Source organism: Enhydra lutris, unplaced genomic scaffold (assembly GCF_002288905.1).
Source record: "Enhydra lutris kenyoni isolate GAN:26980312 unplaced genomic scaffold, ASM228890v2 scaffoldscaffold60, whole genome shotgun sequence".
Classification (NCBI taxonomy): domain Eukaryota; kingdom Metazoa; phylum Chordata; class Mammalia; order Carnivora; family Mustelidae; genus Enhydra; species Enhydra lutris.
In genome coordinates, this window is record NW_019154144.1 from 10,931,409 (window position 1) to 10,953,414 (window position 22,006).

A 22,006-nucleotide genomic window follows, 5' to 3' on the forward strand; every position below is an offset into this window, starting at 1 on the left:
AGGACAAAAGTAATCCACTAAAGATCTCTGGCAAAAATGCCTACATCAACATGTCAACATGGAGTCATGGCTGTGGACTATCTCACAGTAACATTTTCTATTGCTCGCTTTTTAGCGCTATCTGCTGGTTTGAAACTAACTAAAACAGGAACAGGTAAAACAAGATCATCTTTTTTTTTTTTTTTTTTTTTTTTTAACAGACTCCATGCAGGGCTTGAACTCATCACCCTGAGATCAAGGCCTGAGCTGAGATCAATAATCAGACACTTAACAGACTGAGCCACCCCGTTGCCCCATGAGAGCATCTTTTGAAATTAATCTAATCAGGAAGATTTACATTTAAACAGATCTTTATTTTCAACATAGTGCTATTGGCATCCAAAACAGAAAACTCCACAGCATCTGTCTTTTGCAATGAGGTGTGCGAGTACGGGACACAAGAAGTGACCTACCCAAAAGAAAGGGGGTAATTCATAACAGTGTCACATAGAGAACACAGGTCAAACATGTCATTGACCCTAAATTGAATACCTAGTTTTAAAATTGTCCAGAATGATTTTAAGCAAATCATCAACCAAATGAATCTGAAAGTGGTGATAGGTACAGGGTGTGCTGAGAGACGACAGCCAGGGGGGTCTGGTAATCATACATGGTAGAGAATGCTCCCCACAAGCCTCCACTAGGAGGGAAAAAAAAGATAAGTTCCAAAGAAGTTCAAGAAAGGCAGGTTTCTTTCAAACTGTACAACCAGCGAAGACTGTATGAAGAAGTCAACATTTCAATTAGGCTTTGAAAGACAGAGAGATTCTGGGTCTGGGAAAAAGAGGGAAGAAGGTGAGGGAAACAAGGTCAGCAAAGGCACAAAAGTGGAATTATCTAGAAAGTGCACAGGGAACACAATAAAATCCAGTTTGGTCAAAACTGGGACTCACAGGAAAGATGTCAGTGAGTGGTAACATGACAAATGGAGCTTGAGAACACACCGTAGGAGGTCCTTAACCTACAGGGAGCAACCGAGGTATTTAGAGAATGAAGGCCCATGATGATCACAGCCAAGAGGACTGCTGTGGAGGCCATGTGAGGATGAACAGAAGGAAGGCAGGTGTGCAGAAAGGGAGCCCAGAATGACAGACATTCATCACTGGCATAGGTCCTCCGAATCATTTGAAATAATGTGACGGTGTACCATGACACTGAATGAGAATGGTATTTAATGACAAATGACTTTGTAAGTGATCATTCAGAGATCATGACTGTGGTGGGAGCATGTTTCAGTTACATATAGTTACATATACCACTAACTTTCTCATAGTATATTCAAGACAGTAACATTTCTCATCATTCTATAGGATTCAGCCTCTGATGTCAAAATAATTTACTGTGTTACACCATATTCTTGGCCCCATCTCTATCTTCAATTTCAAAATACATTTCATCTTCCTCTTATAATATACTTGGTAGTTTTTAAGGAATTATATACAATCATCAAAGATATTTTCTTTTTAGTTTGCTCAATTCAATTCCCCTGAGGATCAAACTCCAAAACCCCTGTATTGAGCTCTAATCTCAGAGAACATCACTTCAACACACACCTGCAAATATCAGTAGCAGGGCTCATTGTGTGAAGATAAAATAATGATCTAGCTATATAACACGGTACTGAAGCTTGCTGTTGATAGAATAACAATGACATCTTTCTGAAGGAGAGTCGAGTGACCAAAGCCACGAATTTATAAACTCCTTGAGGTCACTCCTTTGTTTCCCATAAGAGAGATCACAGTTTCCAGAACAAAGCTGCAGCAGGATTTTAAGACTAAATGAAAAAATGCACACAAAAGTGTCTGTATATTACAAAATGCCATATTAAAAGTAGCTGATATTAGTTGAACTCTAAAGAACTAATTTTGCTTTCAGTTGGTCTTGGTGGTTACTCAAAGAGATAAAAATATAAACAGTCGTAATCAGGCTACAAATACACAGAGGTTTATCAGAGAAGACACGAAGGGTTAAAGGAAGAAACATCACAGAACCTACAGATGATATTAAAAAAATACCACTGTGATGGAGAAAACCCACAATATGGGGGCATATGCTTTAGAAGGAAGGAAGGAAAGAAGAAACGGAAGGAGAGAGGAGGAAGGGAAGGAGAGAGGAGGGAGGGATGGAGGGAGGAAGGGAGGAAGGAGGGAAAGAGGGAAGGAATCCATTTGTCCAGTTGTTGAGAATACCTATACAGATGTCTATTTCACTTCACATAATGACCTGTCAAATACAGCCAGTTACAAAGTCTGTTTACAAGGTCCTGAATGGTTAAGTCACCTGCAGGTAAGATTATTAGTCCAAAACTTGGTTGGAGAAATGCAGGAGGGCAACAGCCAAGTAAAAGTAGATCAAAGTATACCAATGTTCACACTTTATAGTTCTTTCTTAATCTGCTTCTACTCATTACTTTATCCCCAATAGCTGGATGATTTCCTAGCACAGAGCAGGAGTCAATAAATATATGTGCAATGAATGAAGCATATTAGCTTTTTAAGTTAAAGTCTGAAATTTTAAATCAAATGAGCTGTGAGTAATAGCCCCCAGTTAGTGAGCATCTACTTTATCATGGTATTACATGACTCACGCATATTTTTTAAAGATTTTATTTATTTGACAGACAGAGATCCCAAGTAGGCAGAGAGGCAGTGAGAAACAGAGAGAGGGGGAAGCGGGCTCCCTTGCTGAGCAGAGAGCCGGACACAGGGCTCGATTCTAGACCCTGGGATCATGACCTGAGCCGCAGGCAGAGGCTTTAACCCACTGAGCCACCCAAGCTCTCGGAATTATGCATATTTAAACTCCACAAAGTCCACTCATTGGGGTTACTACCAGTCTTACGTGAAGGAACTGGGGCTGAGAGCTCATGAGTGGTGGAATTCAACCCTGTCCTTGCGGATCCTGTCTTCACACAACACATGGCCGGAGAGCAATGTGAACGCACGAACAGAAGGCAGCACTTGAAGATTTGCTAATACAAGAAAGAAGTACGAACGTTTCCTTCCCACAGACACAGTTGTTTCCAGGATCTGATGGCATGTAAAATTCTGAAGCATCCCATGTGGGCAAAACTGTTGTTATTCTAATCTTATGCTGTAAGTGATGCTACGAAAACAATCTGCCACAATTTACAAGCCTAACAAGCTAAATAGAGCAAGTCTGGAGAAATAAAAACATTTCCCTCATCCAATATTTTCTACCGTCTTAAAATCTCATCAGATTCAGAGTTTCAGATCGGCCCGAACTGGACGGTAAGACGATTATGGTAAAAACCACTCCACACAAAGCATAATTGTCTGAAATTACACTGAAGTCCAATGTACATAAAACGGTGCCACACAGGGAAGGAGAGCCTCGCTGTTGTGTAATTTCATGAAACCTACTGAGCGAGCACCAAGGGCACAGGCAGCCAAATTGAATTTTAAATGGTGCTTACCAGGAGGCTATAATCAGGATAGCCACCAGTGGGTGGATGAGATAAACGAACTGACTTTCTTCCACCAGGCAATCAAAATAGAATGCCATCTTTATGCACGAGACCAAAAAAAAAAAAAAAAAAAAAAAAAAAAAAAAAAATTAAAAGTATCACCCTTTTCCACCTTTGCTTTTTTTTTTTTTTTTTAAACTACATGGTCATTTCTAGACTCCTCCTTCCCCAAGTCACCTTTGTGTTAATGAGCATCATGTAGAATAATTTTTTTCTTCTTACCTTCGTTTTTCTTGTGATTTTTTTTTTCCCAGAAAAATAAAATCTAGTCTTACCAAGGGCACACTTCTCTATCATCTCACCAGCAGAGCAGCTGTTAAGCAGCCGGCACTGTCCAAGCAGTGGTTTAGAATCGATGACTAAATTGGACATAGCTAGAAGCCTGCCTTCTAACTAGGACAGCCACAGGGCAAAAGAGTGTCAGGATTTAAAGCCATGCCTTATGAAAAGTAAATGAAGTAGGACTCTCTCATATGAAGGTTTTCAAAGACATATTTTCATGAATCTATACATTGAACCCTGATCGTTCTGGCCGCCCTCTTGACCTTCCACCTTGAAGTCCCATCAGAACCTGAAGCACAATCTGTCCAGAACTAAACTCAGCACCTTGCCTCACAAAACATGCCTCCTATGGACGTCCCACTCTTTGTAACGGCAGGCTGGTTCCAAGTCGCACAAAGATATGAACACAGAGAGCCACCAAGGAAGGTCATTCTCACCAACAATAGTCAGTTGCCAAATCATGTTGAAGATATTTCATCCTATCTTTTACATCTTATATTTCCTGGAGTTCAGAGCCTCCCTGAGTAGATCCCTGAGGCCCACGCAAATGAAGTGTAGTCTGGTGAGACTTTATCTTCCTGAAGGATGTGGAGGGTAGGGAAACAAGAAATCAGGGCAGAGCCAATCCCTAAAGCAAGGTAGGAGAAGTTCGCAATTCAGTGATCACGTGGCCACTTAGGCTGACCCCCCACAAATGGGAAAGCATTTTACAGAGGAATTGGGTCAGTAGCAAAATATGTCAGAGTACCCATTGCACCCTTGCTTGGCCCTTTTCGACTTTTTCAACAGGCAGTGATGAAGACTCAGGAGAGAAGGCTCAGGGTCTGTAGCCAAGGTTAGCGAAGGCTCGCAGAAGCTCATCTGCCCCACATGTATTTCTTTCAAGATCCTGAGGACATCGACGAAATAACATCTCTCTGCATCCTCTCAGCACCCTTTTCACATTTGTCAGTGCAATTCCTCATGTTACAGCTTGTGACTCTTGACTTTAGATACTGTCAGATTCAAGTCAGTACCCAACCCAGGCCTAGCACTATGCCATTCTGCAAAGTAAGAACTTGACCATTATCTGCGAATTGAACTAGATTAAAAATACATATACAGTAGTTTTCCAAACAGATATTATATTAAGTATCAGGCAGGCAGGAAATTCTCATTGCCTGTTTTCTCTCAGGCACTTTGCTAGGCTCTAGGGATAGTGTGGTAAATAAAATAGAGGAGGCCCCTGCCCTTGGGGTATGACAACCTATTAGAAAAGACATTATACACATAACCGTAAAGATTCAGGAACCACAAGTGTACCAAATGCCATGAAGGAAAAGTGTAAACATAATAGATACAGCAACATGAAAAAAAAATAATGATTGCATATTGGTACCTTTTCCCACTCTTTTTTCTTTCCATTCCATTCCTTTAAAGGGTGCACAATTTTAATAGTTGTGTCTCTTAAGTAAATACCTAGACATTGGTTGCACTTATATATTCAAACAATACACAGAGAAATTCCACAATGACTTTTTCTTTCTTCAAAATACACTAATGATTACTTCTATGTCAAAAGGATGGGTGTGAGTGGAAAGAATCCAGGAGCTTTCGAACCAGCTCCTCTCAACTTAAGTCTCCAGTAACTTGCCTTAAATGAACACAGTTCTCATAGAAACAAGTACAGGGATAAACAGCATCTCCGTGCACAAACATCTTACCTTTTCATTGGCTTCTGATTTCAGGAGTGTCTCGAGTACTGGATCCTTAGCACAAAGAATCCTTCCAGCCCCTTCCTTTCCAGCCTCATCTTCCCACCTTCCCTTGTGGCAACTTGCAGGCTCACTTGGTGGCCTTCATCCCTGCGGTCCCCTCACAGGCATGCTTTCCCCTCCTCCAATTCTGTGTTTCAAGTCTCAACTCAAACCTGCTCTCCTTCAGAAAGCCTTCCTGGGCACCTCATATCAATAGTGATTGTCTATGATATACCTTTTCCTCCTAACATTTATCAAGTTTGTAGCTTTACAGTCATTTGAGGGAGTATTTGATGGATGTTCAGCTCTCTTACTAAAATTCTAAGTAGACAAGAACCGTACGTTACCATATTCGCATTCTATCTCCAGCTAGAACAGAGCCCGACACACAGTAAGCAGTTAGAAATCATTTATTGAATAAATGAGAAAAGCACCACAATATAGTAAATATATCTTCATGTTGTCATATCCAGTATGTCTACACTTTAAAGCTTTGTCAATACCAAGGTAAGGGGGTTAGGGGGATGGGTGAGCCTGGTGGTAGGTATTAAGGAGGGCACATATTGCATGGAGCACTGGGTGTGGTGCATAAACAATGAATCTTGCAACACTGAAAAGATAAATAAATAAAATTACAAAAAAAAATAAATAAAGAGCAACCTTTTGGGGCACCTGGGTGGCTCAGTTGGTTAAGCATCTGCCTTCAGCTCAAGTCATGATCCCAGGGTCGTGGTATCAAGTCCTGCATCAGGCTCCCTGTTCAGCTGGGAGCATGCTTCTTCCTCTGCCTGCCACTCCCCCTACTTTGTGCTTGTGCATGCTCTCTCTTCCTGTGTCAAATAAACTGATATATAAAATCTTAAAAAAAAAAAATACCAGGGTAACTTCCCTTGAGGCTAAAATTGATATTCTTCCTCCAAATACTTTTAGGAGAATTAATTCTTACATAGAAGTGACTATAGAGACTAGAAAGGAATTGGCTTTACCTAAGGATTACAATTTTCCATTTAAATTAGGTTATGTAACATCAAATGGGAGAAACAACACAAAACAAACAGCAACAAAAATGACATGCTATCCAGACATCACATCGCAGAAAATAATGACCCCATGGTAGGTCCCTTCTGGACATGAAGAGAACATGGAAAATCTTATGTTCGTATCCGAGACAACTATGTTCACACAGTAGGGAAGGAGAAATAATATGGGGAGCTTGGACTGTTATGGGGAGCCAATGGTAGCCAGGTATGAGGATAAGTTATACCAAGTCTGACCATGAACACTTGCCCTTTCCAGTCACACATACGCTGGAAAGCCATGGTCCCAGAGGGAATCGGTGTTTACTGTGCATGCCCAGTCTCATCATTGACTGCTATCTGCTGCCCATACAGAAGACACATTTGTGGATGGCTGCACAGATGATCTGTATAATGTCATCATAAGATAACGTAAGGGGCATGTGTCTTAATGAAACTCTAGAGCAGAGAGGTAGAGATATGTGTCTTACACAGTGATTCACACCAAGCATTCTACAGATGAGGATTAGATTTAATCACAGAATTAGACTATTTTGGAGTGTAAGGGCTATTTCTTTGAATTATAAATTCTAATTATGTGAGAATTATTAATTACACTGGAATGACAAAACTACATTTCGTGTTTCATGGCCTTCAATGCAGTTGACTCAGGGAATGTAGACAGTAATCGCAGATAATATTAACTTATAGGCAATAACCAAGGGATGCCTAGTTTCCCTTCTTGCTCTGCCTTAATACGCAGCTGTGACACAACTAGCTAAGCCAGGTGACAGTAACATTCATTTATTTCTTTATAAGTAAAATAAAAGTACAATTGAAAATGTCAATAACTTTTATGAAAATAAGATGTATAAAACCAATGTGACACCTATTTACTGTTCATGTATTTACCCATTTGTTATTTCCTGCACTTTTATGGACAAAGAAAATGTCTGCTTGTGAGAAGCTAGCAAAGTTCATGACGCTGACAGTTACTTTAGCTGTCATCAAAACGCTCTTCTTTGAAACCCCCAAATGTGCCGAGCAGGGTCAGCAACCTTCATTTACACACAGATGAACGTGCAAACAATCCCAAAGCAGAAATATCTACATTGTGTGGTTACATAGTAAATTATATCTACCTTTGATGGCAACCACAATATTTATTACTTTTTAAAATGTTTTGAAAATGCCTGGTTTCTTACATTATAGAAATTTAAAATTACTGAGACATCCATTCAGTCAACTCATCTATTCTTCTAAAAATGGGAACAGCAAAACCTGTTTACCTCTATCTCAGAAACGTCTTCAAATTTTTGTTCTCTGTATTCAGTGAGGCTCTCACCACCTCTGGCTAAGACTGCTTACAGGCTTCTGGCTCCCCTTCCTTGGTTTTGGTTATTCCCCAAATCAATGTTACTCCTCATGGCTACAGATTACAGATGATAGAGTTCCTAAGTCAATCCTACCCATAACCACTCAAAAGCTTCAGTTTGGTTAAGTATGGAATCCTCACCATGGAAGAGAAACAAGGACTTCCACAACCTGACTCTGTCCTCTCCACTTCTATACTCTGTCACATCATACCTGCCCCATTCCTTATAGTACAGTGCCATTCCCTAAACTCTCATCAGATCTTTGTCACAACTCCTTGGCTTTGAGAACTTGGTGCTCCCCCTGACTGAAGGCCCAGGGAGTCTTCTGCTCCCCCGCTAGACCCAACTCAAATAGCACTTCTGCTGTGAAGCCTTTGCAGATCCCTTCCGACAGAAGGTCATTCCCTCAGCATTGCCCCTCCAGCATTTTGTTCACAAGTCAATGGACTATGGCAATTCTTGACTAAACATGTGTGATTTTTGTCTATTCACCACAAATCCCAAAAGTTCACAGTATGACATGATCGTCCACTTGCCGGAGGTAGGAATTTGAATTATGTATTGTATTTTAGCAAGGGTCCAACTAAGGAGGCAAAAACTATCCTCAGGTATTTCAAACACAGACAATTTAATATAGCACAGGAAATTGGTCATGCGGGGGACGGAAGAGCTAAAAAGCCAAACAGGAGATAAAGAGGTGACCCAGAAACTGGCGATAGTACACTGCTGCCATCCATTTGACTGGAGTGATGGCATTACCAAGGACTGGAAGAACTGTGCTGGGATAGGATCATCACAGTGGCTTCCTGGCGGAAGCTGGGGCCACAGAAGTTAGGGCGTTCCAGGAAAAGAGACAGCTGCTGCCAAAGATAATTCCCAAGGAAGAGCTAGAGAGGAAGGAATACCCTGGCTTGCCTGTGCTTCCCGTCTTCCCTAAGGGCCTCCCATTGGCTGAAGCAAGGCAGATGCCAGGTGCCGAGGCTTCTGGGAAATGTGGACTTCTGCAACAGAGAGCCAAGCAGGAGAAGGGCAGGATGGGAAATAACTGGCAAGCACCTCTCTTGGCTGCTGAGTGAACCTCACCAGCTAGTTGCTATATTCAACAGAACGGGGAGGTATCACAAGTCCTTTAGATGGTAATTATACCTTACGTGTTGGTTTCCTCCATAAGACTGTGAGCTCCTCGGTTCCTCAAAAAATTACAACTAGAAATACCACACGACCCAGTAATTTGAGTATTTACCCAAAGAAAACAAGAACACTAATTTGAAAAGATCTAAGTTTGCTAAGTTTGCTGCAGCATCATTTACAATAGCCAACATATGGAAGCGCCCCAAGTGTCCACTGACAGATGAACAAATAAAGAAGATGTGGTGAATATATACAATGGAATATCACTGAGCCATAAAAAAAGAATGAAATCTTGCCATGTGTGACAATGTGAACAGACCTAGGGGGCATTATGCTAAGTGAAATATACATATTTCATATACATTTCATATACATATGGAATAGGAAAAAACAAATAAACAAGCCAAAACAAAACAAAAAAAATCAGACTCATAAATACAGAGAACAAACTGGTGGTTGCCAGAGGGGAGATGGATGGGTGGGGAGAGGTGCAACAGATAAAAAAGTTTAAGAAGTACAAACTTCCATTATAAAATAATAAGTCAAGAGAAAGAAAAGTACGGCATAGAGAATACAATCAATAATATTGTAGTAACGTTGTTTGGTGACAGATAACTACACTTATGGTGAGCACCGGTTAATATACAGAATTGACAAATCACTATGTTGTATATTTAAAATTAATATAACTCTGTATGTTAATTATACTTCAATTAAAAAAAAACTATTAAAAAATAGACTGTGGGTTCCTTAATAGCAGGGACCTTATCTCCATTTGTATCTCAACAGCTAGCACTGTTAAATGTCCATAAACACTAATCCCCTTGATTTACAATGTATTTTAACTCAGCATTTCCCAAAGCTTATTCTGTTAACCATTAATTCAAAGAGATCTCATTGCCTATGACAGGTACATAGAACTCTGCCATTCCCAAATAACTCCGTGAATCACAGTGTTAAGCAGATAGTATCTTAGTCCACTGGGGCTGCAATAACAGAATATCACAGGCTGAGTGGCTTATAAACCCCAGAAATTTATTTCCCACAGTCGTGCGGCTGGAAGTCCAAGATGACAGCGCCAGTGTGGCTGGGTGGGGGCCCTCAGAGGGAGAAGGAACAAGGAAGCTGCCTGTCTTCCGTTACAGGGGCAGTAATCTCCTTCATGAGGGCTCCACCCTCATGACTTCATCACTGTCCCCAAAGCCCCACCTCTTACTACCAGCAAAATGGCAATCAGGACCTCAACAAATGAATTGGGGTTAAGGGGGACAACATTTTTCAGACCATAGCAACTGGTTTCTTTATTGCAGAAAATCAACAAAGCTCACTCAGAGCTTTTAAAGTGTGCTTGAGGAAAGACTTGTACTATGCAGCATGATTTCCACACAGATGTCCACAAAACACTTTTTTCTCAAAGGACTAATGTCACACAGGGACATCATAAGGAGACACTGCTTTAAATGTCCTCAGATTCGCAGCATTATTTATTTCACCTCTGAAATAGTTCTGTGAGGTAGGAAAGAACACGGTCACACCTTATAGATAAAAATGTTGCTAATAAATAATGAAAATGAAATAATACATCATCAAGATTTAACTGAACATATAAGATGGTATTTGCTATTCTAGTCACTGTGGGACTAAAAGAAAATGCTCTATTTGAAGACATAAGACATACAAGAAAAACAGAGAACTATAACATGGAACTTTCCTTTTATCCAACAATATTTTTAAACATGTTTCAGTACATCTAAGTAGCTGATATTGCCTGATTATTGAAAACATGAGACACATGAAAGGGAAGTTATTTACTAGAGTTATAAGCAGGTTGGTTCTGGAGTTTACATTACTTTTGAGCTTTACGAGCTGTAAAACCAAAACATCAGCTACTATGACATCTACCATATAAAGAGAAGATAACTAGATCCTCCAATAATTAGACAGCAATATCAATGCACCAGAACCAGACCAATGTTGAATCCAACCACATGATCTTCTCAACATAACCATTTAGAAGTCCCTGGGAAATCCCTAGACCCCTCCCCAGTGAACTCTATTTGTTTCCATCACAAACGTTTTAATGATGAAGATTGACAAGGTCAAACATTGTCCTTCTTTTCTATAAAAGATACAAGGTCCTTGGTTTCATTATCTAAGAAGTATGTCCTCTGGAATTAACATTATCTTTACCCTTAAGAATAGGGCACTTACACTAGAAAACTTTGCCAGTAGGTAATAATGAAAGATAACATTCTTCTCTTAAATAATTGTTAAAAGACTGTGGTCAGATGTTTTGGCATCCTCCCCTAATGGCTCTATATGCATATTACATTATTAACATTAACCTGCAATGCATTTTTTAAAAGATTTTATTTATTTATTTATTTATTTGAGAAAGTGAGAGAGTGTGTGCAAGCCAGAGGGGGAAAGTGCAGAGGCAGAGGGAAAAGCAGACTCCCCACTGGGCAGAGCAGGGACCCCAAAATGGGGCTGGATTCCAGGATCCTGGGATCAATGACCTGAGCCAAAGCAGACACTTCACCGACTGAGCCACCCAGGCACCCCTGAATGCCTTTTTTGAGATTTGGCAAAAGTTGCTAGATCACGTTCCTACCAGAGGTTTTATCGTTCTACAATACAAGTATAAACAGAGGACCAAGGAACAATAAAAAATAATTACCTATGTTAAGAGACATATTATCCACAATGGCAAGATATTCTGAATTCTCCATATGCTACAAGGTAGAACTTCAGTTCACACTTTACTGTGGGTTAACAGCGTTCACAGCACAAACAATAACTAACGGGATAACTCTGGGCGTCACTCTCTAAATTTCAGTGCTCTCAGCTGTGGAGAAGAATAAATTACCTGCCTCAATGGACTAAAATGAGAACGGAATCAGTTCAGCAGATGACTGGTCCCTTCGGGGTGCTGAGCCCAAATAAATTAAACACTTAATACCATACCCTCCCCATTTGTCCCGGGAGACTAGTCATAGAAAACGTACTGAATGCTCTGTGAGATTTGCTGTCATGAAATGGATTAACTTTCCATAACCCAGTGTTTCTCAAATCAGTTTGTTCCTGCTTGATCTTTCCTGTTAACGTATACTGGTACACCTGGCAATCCATGTTCCTCAGAATGCACGGAGGGTGATACCTTCAGAAGAAAAGATAAACATCCACGAACAAGTTTTGAACCTGATGCTGGTATTCTTTCTGACTACAACCAGCACACACCGTAAGACAGTCTCGCCAAGCGGGAGGTAGCTGGAGAGGTCAAGTACTCACAGGCACCAATGATGACTGTGTCCCAAGGGCAAATTTCATCATCTCCTAATACCACAGAGGAAGATGCAAAGCTCTCCTAAGTGCGTGTTTTGAGGTTTTTTTAAAAAATAGGAACGGGGGGGCGCCTGGGTGGCTCAGTCGGTTAAAGCCTCGCCTTCGGCTCAGGTCATGATTCCAGGGTCCTGGGATCGAGCCCCACATCGGGCTCTCTGCTCAGCAGGGAGCCTGCTTCCTCCTCTCTCTCTCTCTCTCTCTCTCTGCCTGCCTCTCTGCCTACTTGTGATCTCTGTCAAATTAATAAAATCTTTAAGAAAAAATAAATGATTAAAAAAATAGGAACGGTTATGAATCGCATTCCTCAGTTTGCTTTCTTTGTGAACGACACACATTTTCACCTGACAGTGAACCAGTGGACAATCTCTGCATTAGGGAGGCTAACTAACCCATGCTAACTAACCCTGGCCTCAGCGGTATCATAGCATAGCTCTATGCTAGCTGGCGGTGACAAAGGGAAGTAGACTAAAAACCAAGTGACTCGCTTGGAAAGACTTTACTCTGCATAAAGTAAATGAAGACTTAGACCCTGTCAAAACCATCAATCTACATAATTCTAGGTTAAAAGTCTTGCCTAGCAGACATGATAGGCCACGTGCGGCGGATAACCATTTCCTCCATCATTTTAACCAATTATTATCATTAGCATTTTTTTTCACAAATACAAACTTGGGAATTAAAAAACCTATCATCCAAAATAGGTAAAAACGGAGTACACTTGGCAGTGAAGACACCAGAGAGCCCAGTACACTGGCAGAGAACATAAACCAGCAACAATGCACTCTCCAGCTGAAGGAGGAAAACAGGGCACAGAAAATGACAGCAGGTATGTAATTTGCAGGTGGAATCACAAATCAAAATAGTCTTTATCTAAGCACAGTGTGGAAAAGATTTGGTCCTTCTGCTTTCTGAGTGTATACACAGAGCTGACTATCCATCAGGAATGCCCCAAATCTCTAAGATCAGGGAGAACACAGCTAGAAACTGGTCCGCTCCGACAATGGTTGTGATATCTTGCTGCTTCTGTCATATGATCCCCAAAATAACTATGGATAGAAAGAGATTGATAGTCATACTTAGGTTATGAGGCCCCCAATACCGGGATCATACGAGATTTGAAGTGAACAAAATTCGTTCCTGTTTCCCAAAATGCAGCCTGAGGGCCATCTGCGTTCTAGAACCTCGAGGGGAAGCTGTTGAAACAGCTTCACCTGGGCCCCACCCAGACCTGCCTACGAATCATTCTCTGGGACAGAGCGGGAGTCTCCTTGAGAAATGAACTCCTAGGGCACTTTTAGGTCTACTAGAGTATTAAAAGAATATGGTATTGAATTTTGATGTCAGTGATTGATATGGAGAACTTGAAAGCTTTCTACAAAAGTTTGAAAACCATCAAAAACTTTCCAAAGGAAGCCTTAGAAGTACAAGTATTTCTGGGCAAAAAGAAAAAAAAAAGTAGGTAGAAGAAAACTGGTGGGACTCCTGGGTGGCTCAGTCAGTCAAGCGTCTGCCTTCAGCTCAGGACATGATCCCAGGGTTCTGGGATTGAGTCCTGTATCTGGATCCCTGCCTCCCTCTCCCTCTGCCACTCCCCCTGCTTGTGTTCTCATTCTCACTCTCTCAAATCTCACTCTCACTCTCTCAAATAAATAAATAAAATCTTGAAGAAGAAGAAGAAGAAAACTGGTGACCATGGCTGTTTGAAAATATAATTTTAACATATTAAATACAAATATAAAATTTGGTATTTAGGTTTTATGAAAGATCAGCTAATTCATTGACATCCCTGCCTTTAAGGAGTCCAGAGCTCAAAGCGACTGGTACCTGAGGCGTTTGCTGTGGGTTGGCCCCACTGCTGCTCCCTCTCGCCCCTCCCTGGCTGCCAAAGGCTGGCTTTCGTGGCCACACTGCCTAGCTTCCATCCGCAGCCCATTCCTCGTGATGAGCAATGTATGTGGGACATATGACTGTGTGGAAAGGAGTGTCTGTGGCTCTAGAAAGCACCACTCTTCAAGAGTGCATCATCTTTTCCCCTAGAGATGTCTAAGATCAGGAGACCCTTTCCTTAGAGCCCACTAAAGTGCCATCTCGCCGCCCAGCAGAAGCTCTGACCGGCTGGTTCCGGAGTGTCCTCCTGGCCTAGTCATTCCACTTTTACAAGACACACGTGGCTTTCTGGAGTCAGTCAAGGGCTGTCTTCGCCCATCTCTCCAGTCTGCAATATGGTTTTCATGTCTTTCAGTGAGCAATTCATGACTGAAAATCCAGAGGGTATATGAAGGTCTTATTTTGAGTTCCACATCTATAAAATCTTGTTTTGGTCATAGGGCAGTGGCAAATAAAAGAATATATGTATACACACACACATACATATATATAAATATATGTATATAAATATACATTTTATATATATATATTTTAAATATATATAAATATATATATAATTTACATAATACAATTCTGTATATAGTACGTACTAAGATAGAGAACTTAAGGAAAATGATTTCCTGTGACAAAAACAGGGAGAGATAGAACAAGGATGTCCTTAGCCAACATGACACTACGTATCTTTCCACAGCCCAATTACAGAACTTTATATTGGATTATAACACAAGTAAACAAACATTAACTAACTTCTGAAAGTAAACAATCTCCAAGAAGTCATATGTTTCTAAAACACGAAATGGTTAACTTAGAACAGGGTTCTCGAGCTGGGGGCTCAGAACCAGCATCATCTGGAAACTAGTTAGAAATGCAAAGTATGAGGCCCCTCCCAAGCCGATGGAATCAGAGTCCCTGGGTGGGCCCCAGGAGTCTGTGTCTTAAAAGCCCTGAGTGGTCCTGATGCAGGGTAAAGTTTGGGAACCATAGGCTCAGAACTCAAGACAACTTCCCTGGTCTTTACTTTCTTCGTTGGAGGGGAGCTGAACGGAGCAGGAGTACAGTAGGAAGCAATGCACAAGGTGTAGCTTAAAGAGGAGCAAAAAGACCCCTGCCTGCTCTCCCAGCTGGCCTCAGAAGTCTCTGGATTTCTTAAAAATCAGAGCAGCTCCTTTCCATTCATCATGGTCACTAAAAAGCCACTAGGCCCATGAATATGCCAGCACTCCTCCTTTATCTTATTCCTTAGCTGTCACTTGACAGATAGCCAGAAAGGAGGGGAAGCACACGATGGCATATCACATGACAAGTCAGGTTTAAAGGGGAGCGAGGGAAGGAGAGTTTCGAGCCCTCATCCTAGAGGGATGACAGACAGGTCCAGGTGGGACCCTACCGTGAAGAGATCTGGAAAGGCTTTCCACACACAGAGCAAGGAATGCTCAAAGAAACGCTCCGTCATCGTTACTGTCTTCAGGAGCACGTAACTAACAATCAATTAGTTGAGAACATGGTCTCCCCTGGCTTCCTTAACAGAACACCTTCCAAACTGCAAGGGTCGCTGTTGGCTACTAATTAGCACTCTCTACCCATTTTATACGTATACGTGATGCAGGTTCAAGCTAAATGTGGAACAGTAGAAATCTGGGACTCCCTTCCGTGCCCCTTTATCCCAGCAGCAGCAGTGGCTTCTTAGGCCGAGAGACACACAGACTCTGACATTCACAAGCACCAGCCAGAGAACTTACAGACAGACCCGTTCTGTCTTCACCATGTCGCCCCCTGTTATATTTACAGAGCACGCAAATAAGGCATTTCCTAACACATGCATTAGAAGTGTGATACTGACACTTAAAAATTTTGTGGAAGGACTTCATGACAACAAGCAGTACCTGAAAGCACATAATTGTGTACTTAGCAAACGCACCCAACACGGAAACCTGCTTTCTCCTAGCGCCATCACTATCAGATACGCATGGACGCGCTTTTATCATACACTCTGTCTCTCCGAGGGCGTTTGAAAAACTCAACCAAGGCCAGTCTGTAAAAATTCCGACAGAAACATGACTTCCAACGTAAGACGGTGAAGTGGCAATTAAAGTTTCTGTACAAGTTGCCCCAAGAAGAGCACGAGTCACTGATTCCTTGAAGTACTCCTCTACGGGGCGAAAATGTAATACGCGACCGTCCTGTCTTGCCTTGCTCTGCCAGCTGACAGGTGACATTTTAACCTCTAACCGACCCCAGCAAGACAACTCAAAATTAAGGTTGACACTTTGTCCTTTAACTAGTTCCAAAGTACTGCAGGGGCTTTACTGCCTGATGTTACACCGCATGTGCAAACTCTAGACACAGCGGGCAGGGGTAAGCAGGACGCCTCTGCACTCTGCCATTCTCCTGCTTCCTGTTGTTTTTGGAGCAGCCCTAACTTTAGCTAAACATAACCCTTCTGGGTGAATCATTTTTAGTAAGAGAATCCGCCTTATAGCAGAGCTCGCTGTATGCAGTCTGTATTTCGGAAGCAGGGCCATCTACGGAAGGCTTAAGAACTCATTGGTTTGATATTTTGCAGTCTTTATGAAACCCGTCCCGTTTATGAAAAATTTCATAGAACAAAATTACTGACCATTGAAGTTTTTATGCATAAGACCCCAAATAATTATGGAGTGAGTAACAGGAAGAATTCTTTTTGAAGTTTCCTCTTCCCCCAACTTGTCTACCATTAAGCAATAGTGACGGGAGACAGATTTTTCAAAGCCTTTTCCAGAACTCGGGTCGTTTTTTCATTCTAAATTTACTCTAAATCTTGATTAACAGGATGGATTTACTTACTTGTGCCCTCAAGAGGTTTGATTCAGAAAAAAACTATTTTAGGTTTAACGTTCATCATTATTTTTTTCCAGGTAGGAGAAATACATATGAGAAAGGAGAGGATATCAACTGCTGATAATAAACTGTATCTTTAGCTTAAGGTCAGTGACTCTCACCAAGCAGAGTTCATGAAAAGCATGTACAAAGGGGGGAAAAGGTCCTTTTAAAAACACACCTAACTTCCCCAGTGATCTTTCCCCTTTTCTGTAAAATAGAACATTTAGCTCTGTATCACTCAAAATAATCTATATGTATCTTAGGGAGGGGAGCATAAATCTCATGGGTCTCAGATTCACTTCCTGTTGCCTTCCTTCATGATACATTTAAAGATAATCAATAAAAACTGATTTCTCTTTGTAAGCATTTTTCTATTCTGCCAGAAATAATGGCAGTCCCCACCCTAAAATGAAGGAAAAATGGAAAGTAATATTCATCATAAGAGGAGAAAAAGAAACTGCCTAAGCATTTTTCCTGAGCTAAGCAAATCAAGTTTACTCTTAAAGAAAAACAAATTTTAAATACTCCCAGCACTAATTCTATTTCTGAAATCTGTGGTATCAAAAAGTTTTCAAGTTCTGGATTTATATCTTGGCTTTCAACTACTTTCTTGTGTTCTCTAATCGTTTTAGTACATTTCTATATGAATATAAATATATATATTTTTTTCACATATACACAAACACACACATATATATGTATCTCATACACATGACTTCAGCTCAATGTTGAACACTGAAACACCAAAGAAAGGACAGCTAAGTCCCCCAGACCGCCTCCCAGGGCAGAGTGCGATGCAAACCTTCAGGGAAAAACACAGATGAGAACAATATTAATCCAGCAGAGGAATAAAGACCTGCAAGCAACATTGTTATTTGTTTTAAAACACAAATCTTTTTTGCCCCGTGTTTTAGCGCAAGGATTTTCTTATCCAAAATGTTACTTGAAAGTGTTCTATTAAATAACCCGCAATCATCCGTTGGGATTTCTCCAACAGGGTCTATCTGAGAACTATCCATTTTAATTTCTTTTTCTTCTTCTGGATTCTTCTGAATTCTTAACAAAAGAGACTGTAAGAAAACCCCACATGGAAGAGGAATAGACTTTTACTTTGTAATGAAGTTACAAATACATTTTATATGTTTTCCTGGCTTCCTATTTCCCTTCATTCTGTGCTATCTACAGGTTGTCATATTTTACCAGGATGGATTATAAATCAGGCTAGTTCAGCCTGTCAGTTTGAAGAACGGAGGTGAAAAGCGCAGTGGAAAATATATAAAGTATAATTAAAACCATATGACCAGAGATACTGAAGTAATACTTGTTGGAGGAAACCCAAGTAAAAATCAAACCTTTTCTGGTGTTAGTGAGACTCTCCAGTCCATTTGGGACAAGTACTCAGTATTTGCTTTTTTTTTTTTCTTCACAGCAAGAGCATCCAGGGAAGTTAAATCCTAACAAGATAATTAAGCCTATGGCTGTATTTGTAGCGGAATGTAATCCATAGTTGTTCATGTAAAACTGATCTCTCATTTAAAACCATAATCATTTATTTAGAAATATAGTTTAAGATTCATCAAGGGTCAATTTTATGCCTGCCAAAGAGTATTAAAGGCTTATGACAGCAATGTTGATTCAAAAAGCTTTTCAACTTTTTATCTCTAAAGACCTAAAGATGCCAGTAAGACACAGATAATCTAATTGCTTACCGTCGAACAAGGAGAGCAGGAAGTTATAAAATCTAAACTATCTCCCCTACTACATTATAAACAATCTCCAGGTTGCCACCTCATTCGGGTTGTACTTGGCAGGCCAGTGACATATATATGCCTAAAGATGTACAGAAATTAAGATCTCTTCAAGTTATAAAGCAATTCTGATTAAAAAAAACAAAAACAAAAACAAACTTTGACTTTGGCAGTCTATCACCAAAGCCACCCCATGTCTATTTCTCCAGAGCATTCCAAGTGCCAGTTATAAGGATTTCGGCAGACAAAAGGAACATAATTTTCAATACTGCTTTGGGATTCCAGTAAACAAGTCAAACTGAACAAGTCACTTACCCCCCAGAAACTGAATTCCTCCAGCCACTCTTCCCACTGTCCTGGAGATGAGCTCCGACACACAGCAACCCATGAGGGCGGTGAGGGCCACCAGGAGGAGGAGGCCACAGCCCAGGCCTGTGACAATGGTACAGATCCTCCATTCCGCACTGGGGATGCCCTGGAAGGAGGCGTAGCGCCCACACTCTTCCACCATCACCATCATCTGCCGGCTCTCATCATGGACAGGATAGGAGCACCTCCGGAAAGTACCAAAGGACACAGACTTGCCCAGCTGTGATCCCCAGAGCCAGTAAGGCATGAAGAACCCAACACAGGAGGTGGCAGCACAAAGAAAGGAGAGCAAAGCCCAGATCACCCCGGTACAAGTCAGGCTGGATGCCATCTTTCAACAGGGCAACGGGGACCCGCAGTAACTGTTTAGGACGTCAGGAGCCAGGGATGGCGTGAAACCACCAGGCAAGGGCTGGCAGTCCACACTTCTGTAATGGGGGATGTCTAGCGACAGAATGGATCTTCAGTCTTCCTGACCATCAACTTCCCATTCTCTGTAGTAAGGACGATGGTCCCTGGCAAAACAATAATAAATGTTAAAAGTGAAATGTTTTTAGAGCAGCGATAACACCGGTGTAGTTGGGCTGCAACTCTTAATGAATAAACATTCAAACTTGCCCCAACACTTCAAAAGTGCGAAGAACTCGTTCTCTCTAGAAACTTCTCTACCATTCAAGTTTTGTCAAACTAGCTCAAAGGTTTTTCATGTCTTTATCTCCTAAATGCTCCCAAATTAACTCTGACAGCTATTTACTTAAAGAAATGCATGGCTTCTATTTGCCAAGTCAGTGAATTCATTTCACATGCTCACAAGGAAAAGTAATGTAGCATTTTTACTGGCAGTAAACATGATTCCAAATATTAAAATAAAGTGAATCATACCATGGTTTGTTTATTTGGCTTGCAAGTTCATGCTGATAATTTGTAGCAACTTTTCCGTGTCCCTTTAGGTGCATTAACTCTGTACGAGCCCAAACAAAATAATTAGGATAATTTTCACAGCGACAGAGCACCATAAATTCAACAAGTACTATAGTCTGTCTAGGCACACAGAATGGATGGAACTATTAGGCACTCCCTGTACTCCTTCAGTAGTATTTGTGAATTCCTTCAGTTTTAACTCCCTTTCTCCTAGTGGAAATGAAAGAAAGCCAGTGTAGGGCTTCCTTCTGATTCATGGGTTCTACTTAAAAATTAGTAGGACTATCTCTCCCGCAGAACGATTGTCAGTGTCTAATCTGAAAAGTAATCCGCACTTTCTAGTACTCCACATGGAACCCCAGTCATTCAAAGAGTTCAATGCGCCTTGACTTCCAGCCCTCCCTTCTCTCAAAAGGAGTTCTTGAACCATTTCTCACACTTTCCATAAAGAAAGGAATACAGAAGCAGCCCATGCACCCCACGCTTCCATTCCCAGAACCTATAACTCCAGTTTTTCAGTATCCACAGCAAATTCCTTCTCCCTCGCCTCTCCCGTACCCAGCCCTCGCCCCTACCGTGTCCTCTCCACCCGCCGCCCCAGTTCCAGCCCAGTGTGTCACTGCGGGGGAGCTTCAACTACTTTTTTTTTTTTTTTTTTTTTTTTAATCTTGTCAACTGCAGTCAGCGTCAGCGTTAGCCGCTGAACTTGGTCTGCCTGGGCCATGAGGCTGGGGGAGGTTGCGGGGGGCGGTCTGGGGGTTGGAAGGCCCTCGTCTGCAGCTAGGGTTTGGCGCCCCGAGGGGAGGGCAAGCCCACAGTGGGCCCCTCGCAGTGGCCCCACCCCGGACGACACCCTGTGCTCCCGGAGCCCCGAGTGGGGAGAGGGGCATTTTCCGGCCGGCCCGCGCGCAGGGAGGGGAAAGCACGGGAAGGCAGCACCCCCCGGAGGCAGCCGCCAACAGCGGACGCGGCGGCCAGGAGAGCCGACCGCGCCGCGGGGCTCAGGAAGTGCGGAGCCGGGAGCAGCCCGACTCGGTCGGCGGGGGGCCAGGGTGCGCGGGGAGAGAACGGAGTCCGCGGCGCCGGGCAGCCAGCGCTCTACTCACTCACACGGCTGGCGGGCGGCGGCCGGGGCGCGCGCTCAACTTGCTGTCTTCCGCGGGCGGAACATCCACGGCGCCCAGCGCGTGCTTCCTCCTCGCCGCTGTCCCTCACAGCCGCGGCCACCCCGGGGCGGAGAGCGGCGTCCGGCCGGAGGCGGAGGGTCTCCCCAAGGACGGGCTGCGTCGCCACCCGCGCAGCCCCCGCTGCCCGCGCTCTCCGGCGGTGGCTCGGGCGGAGCGCGGTGGCCACGCGCGGGGCGCCCGGGCTCTCACGCAGAGGAACAGAGCTCCCTTTGGCAGGCGAGGCACGCACCGCCTCCTCCCCTCGGCGGCCCGGCCCTCCTCTTTCTCTTGTCCCCTCCCCTCGCGCCCGGGGACCCACGGCCGGCGGAATGGGGACGCGGCGCGGCCGACCGGGACCCGGGAGTCCCCGCCCGTCCCGGGGGGGCAGCTCTGGCGGCTCCCCCAGCCCGAGCCCCCCGCCGCCCGCCCCTCTTGGCGGCTCCTGCCAAGGGGAGGACGGGGAGGCACGCAGACCCAGAAGTAGGGGAGAAAGTTGCCGGTCTTGTCGGTGCTCCCGAGGGGCTGCGAAGACCAGACACGTTCCCTGGTTGCCTTTCTGGGGATGGGGTTTTCGGCTTAAGCGCCCGTTTCCTACCGGAGATGCAGATGAAAAGGAACGTCTCAACACTGGGCAAAGTGACCCT

At 42.8% G+C, this 22,006-nt stretch overlaps 1 protein-coding gene across 2 annotated transcripts in view; it reads right to left on the reverse strand.

Moving 5' to 3' along the window:
* Positions 1 to 21,407, reverse strand: part of LOC111158556 (LHFPL tetraspan subfamily member 6) — a 237,095-nt gene extending 215,688 nt beyond the window's left edge. The window contains exons 1-2 of one of the 2 annotated variants that reach the window (XM_022520658.1): positions 21,307 to 21,407; positions 19,222 to 19,790 (exon numbers count right to left, since the gene is read on the reverse strand). In XM_022520658.1, coding sequence (XP_022376366.1) covers positions 19,222 to 19,606 — 385 coding nt within the window. In that variant the 5' untranslated portion in view covers positions 19,607 to 19,790; positions 21,307 to 21,407. Of the gene's footprint in view, positions 1 to 19,221; positions 19,791 to 21,302 lie in introns of both variants that reach the window. The other variant, XM_022520657.1, reaches the window with a different exon arrangement.
* Between the last annotated feature and the right edge of the window lie 599 nt (positions 21,408 to 22,006).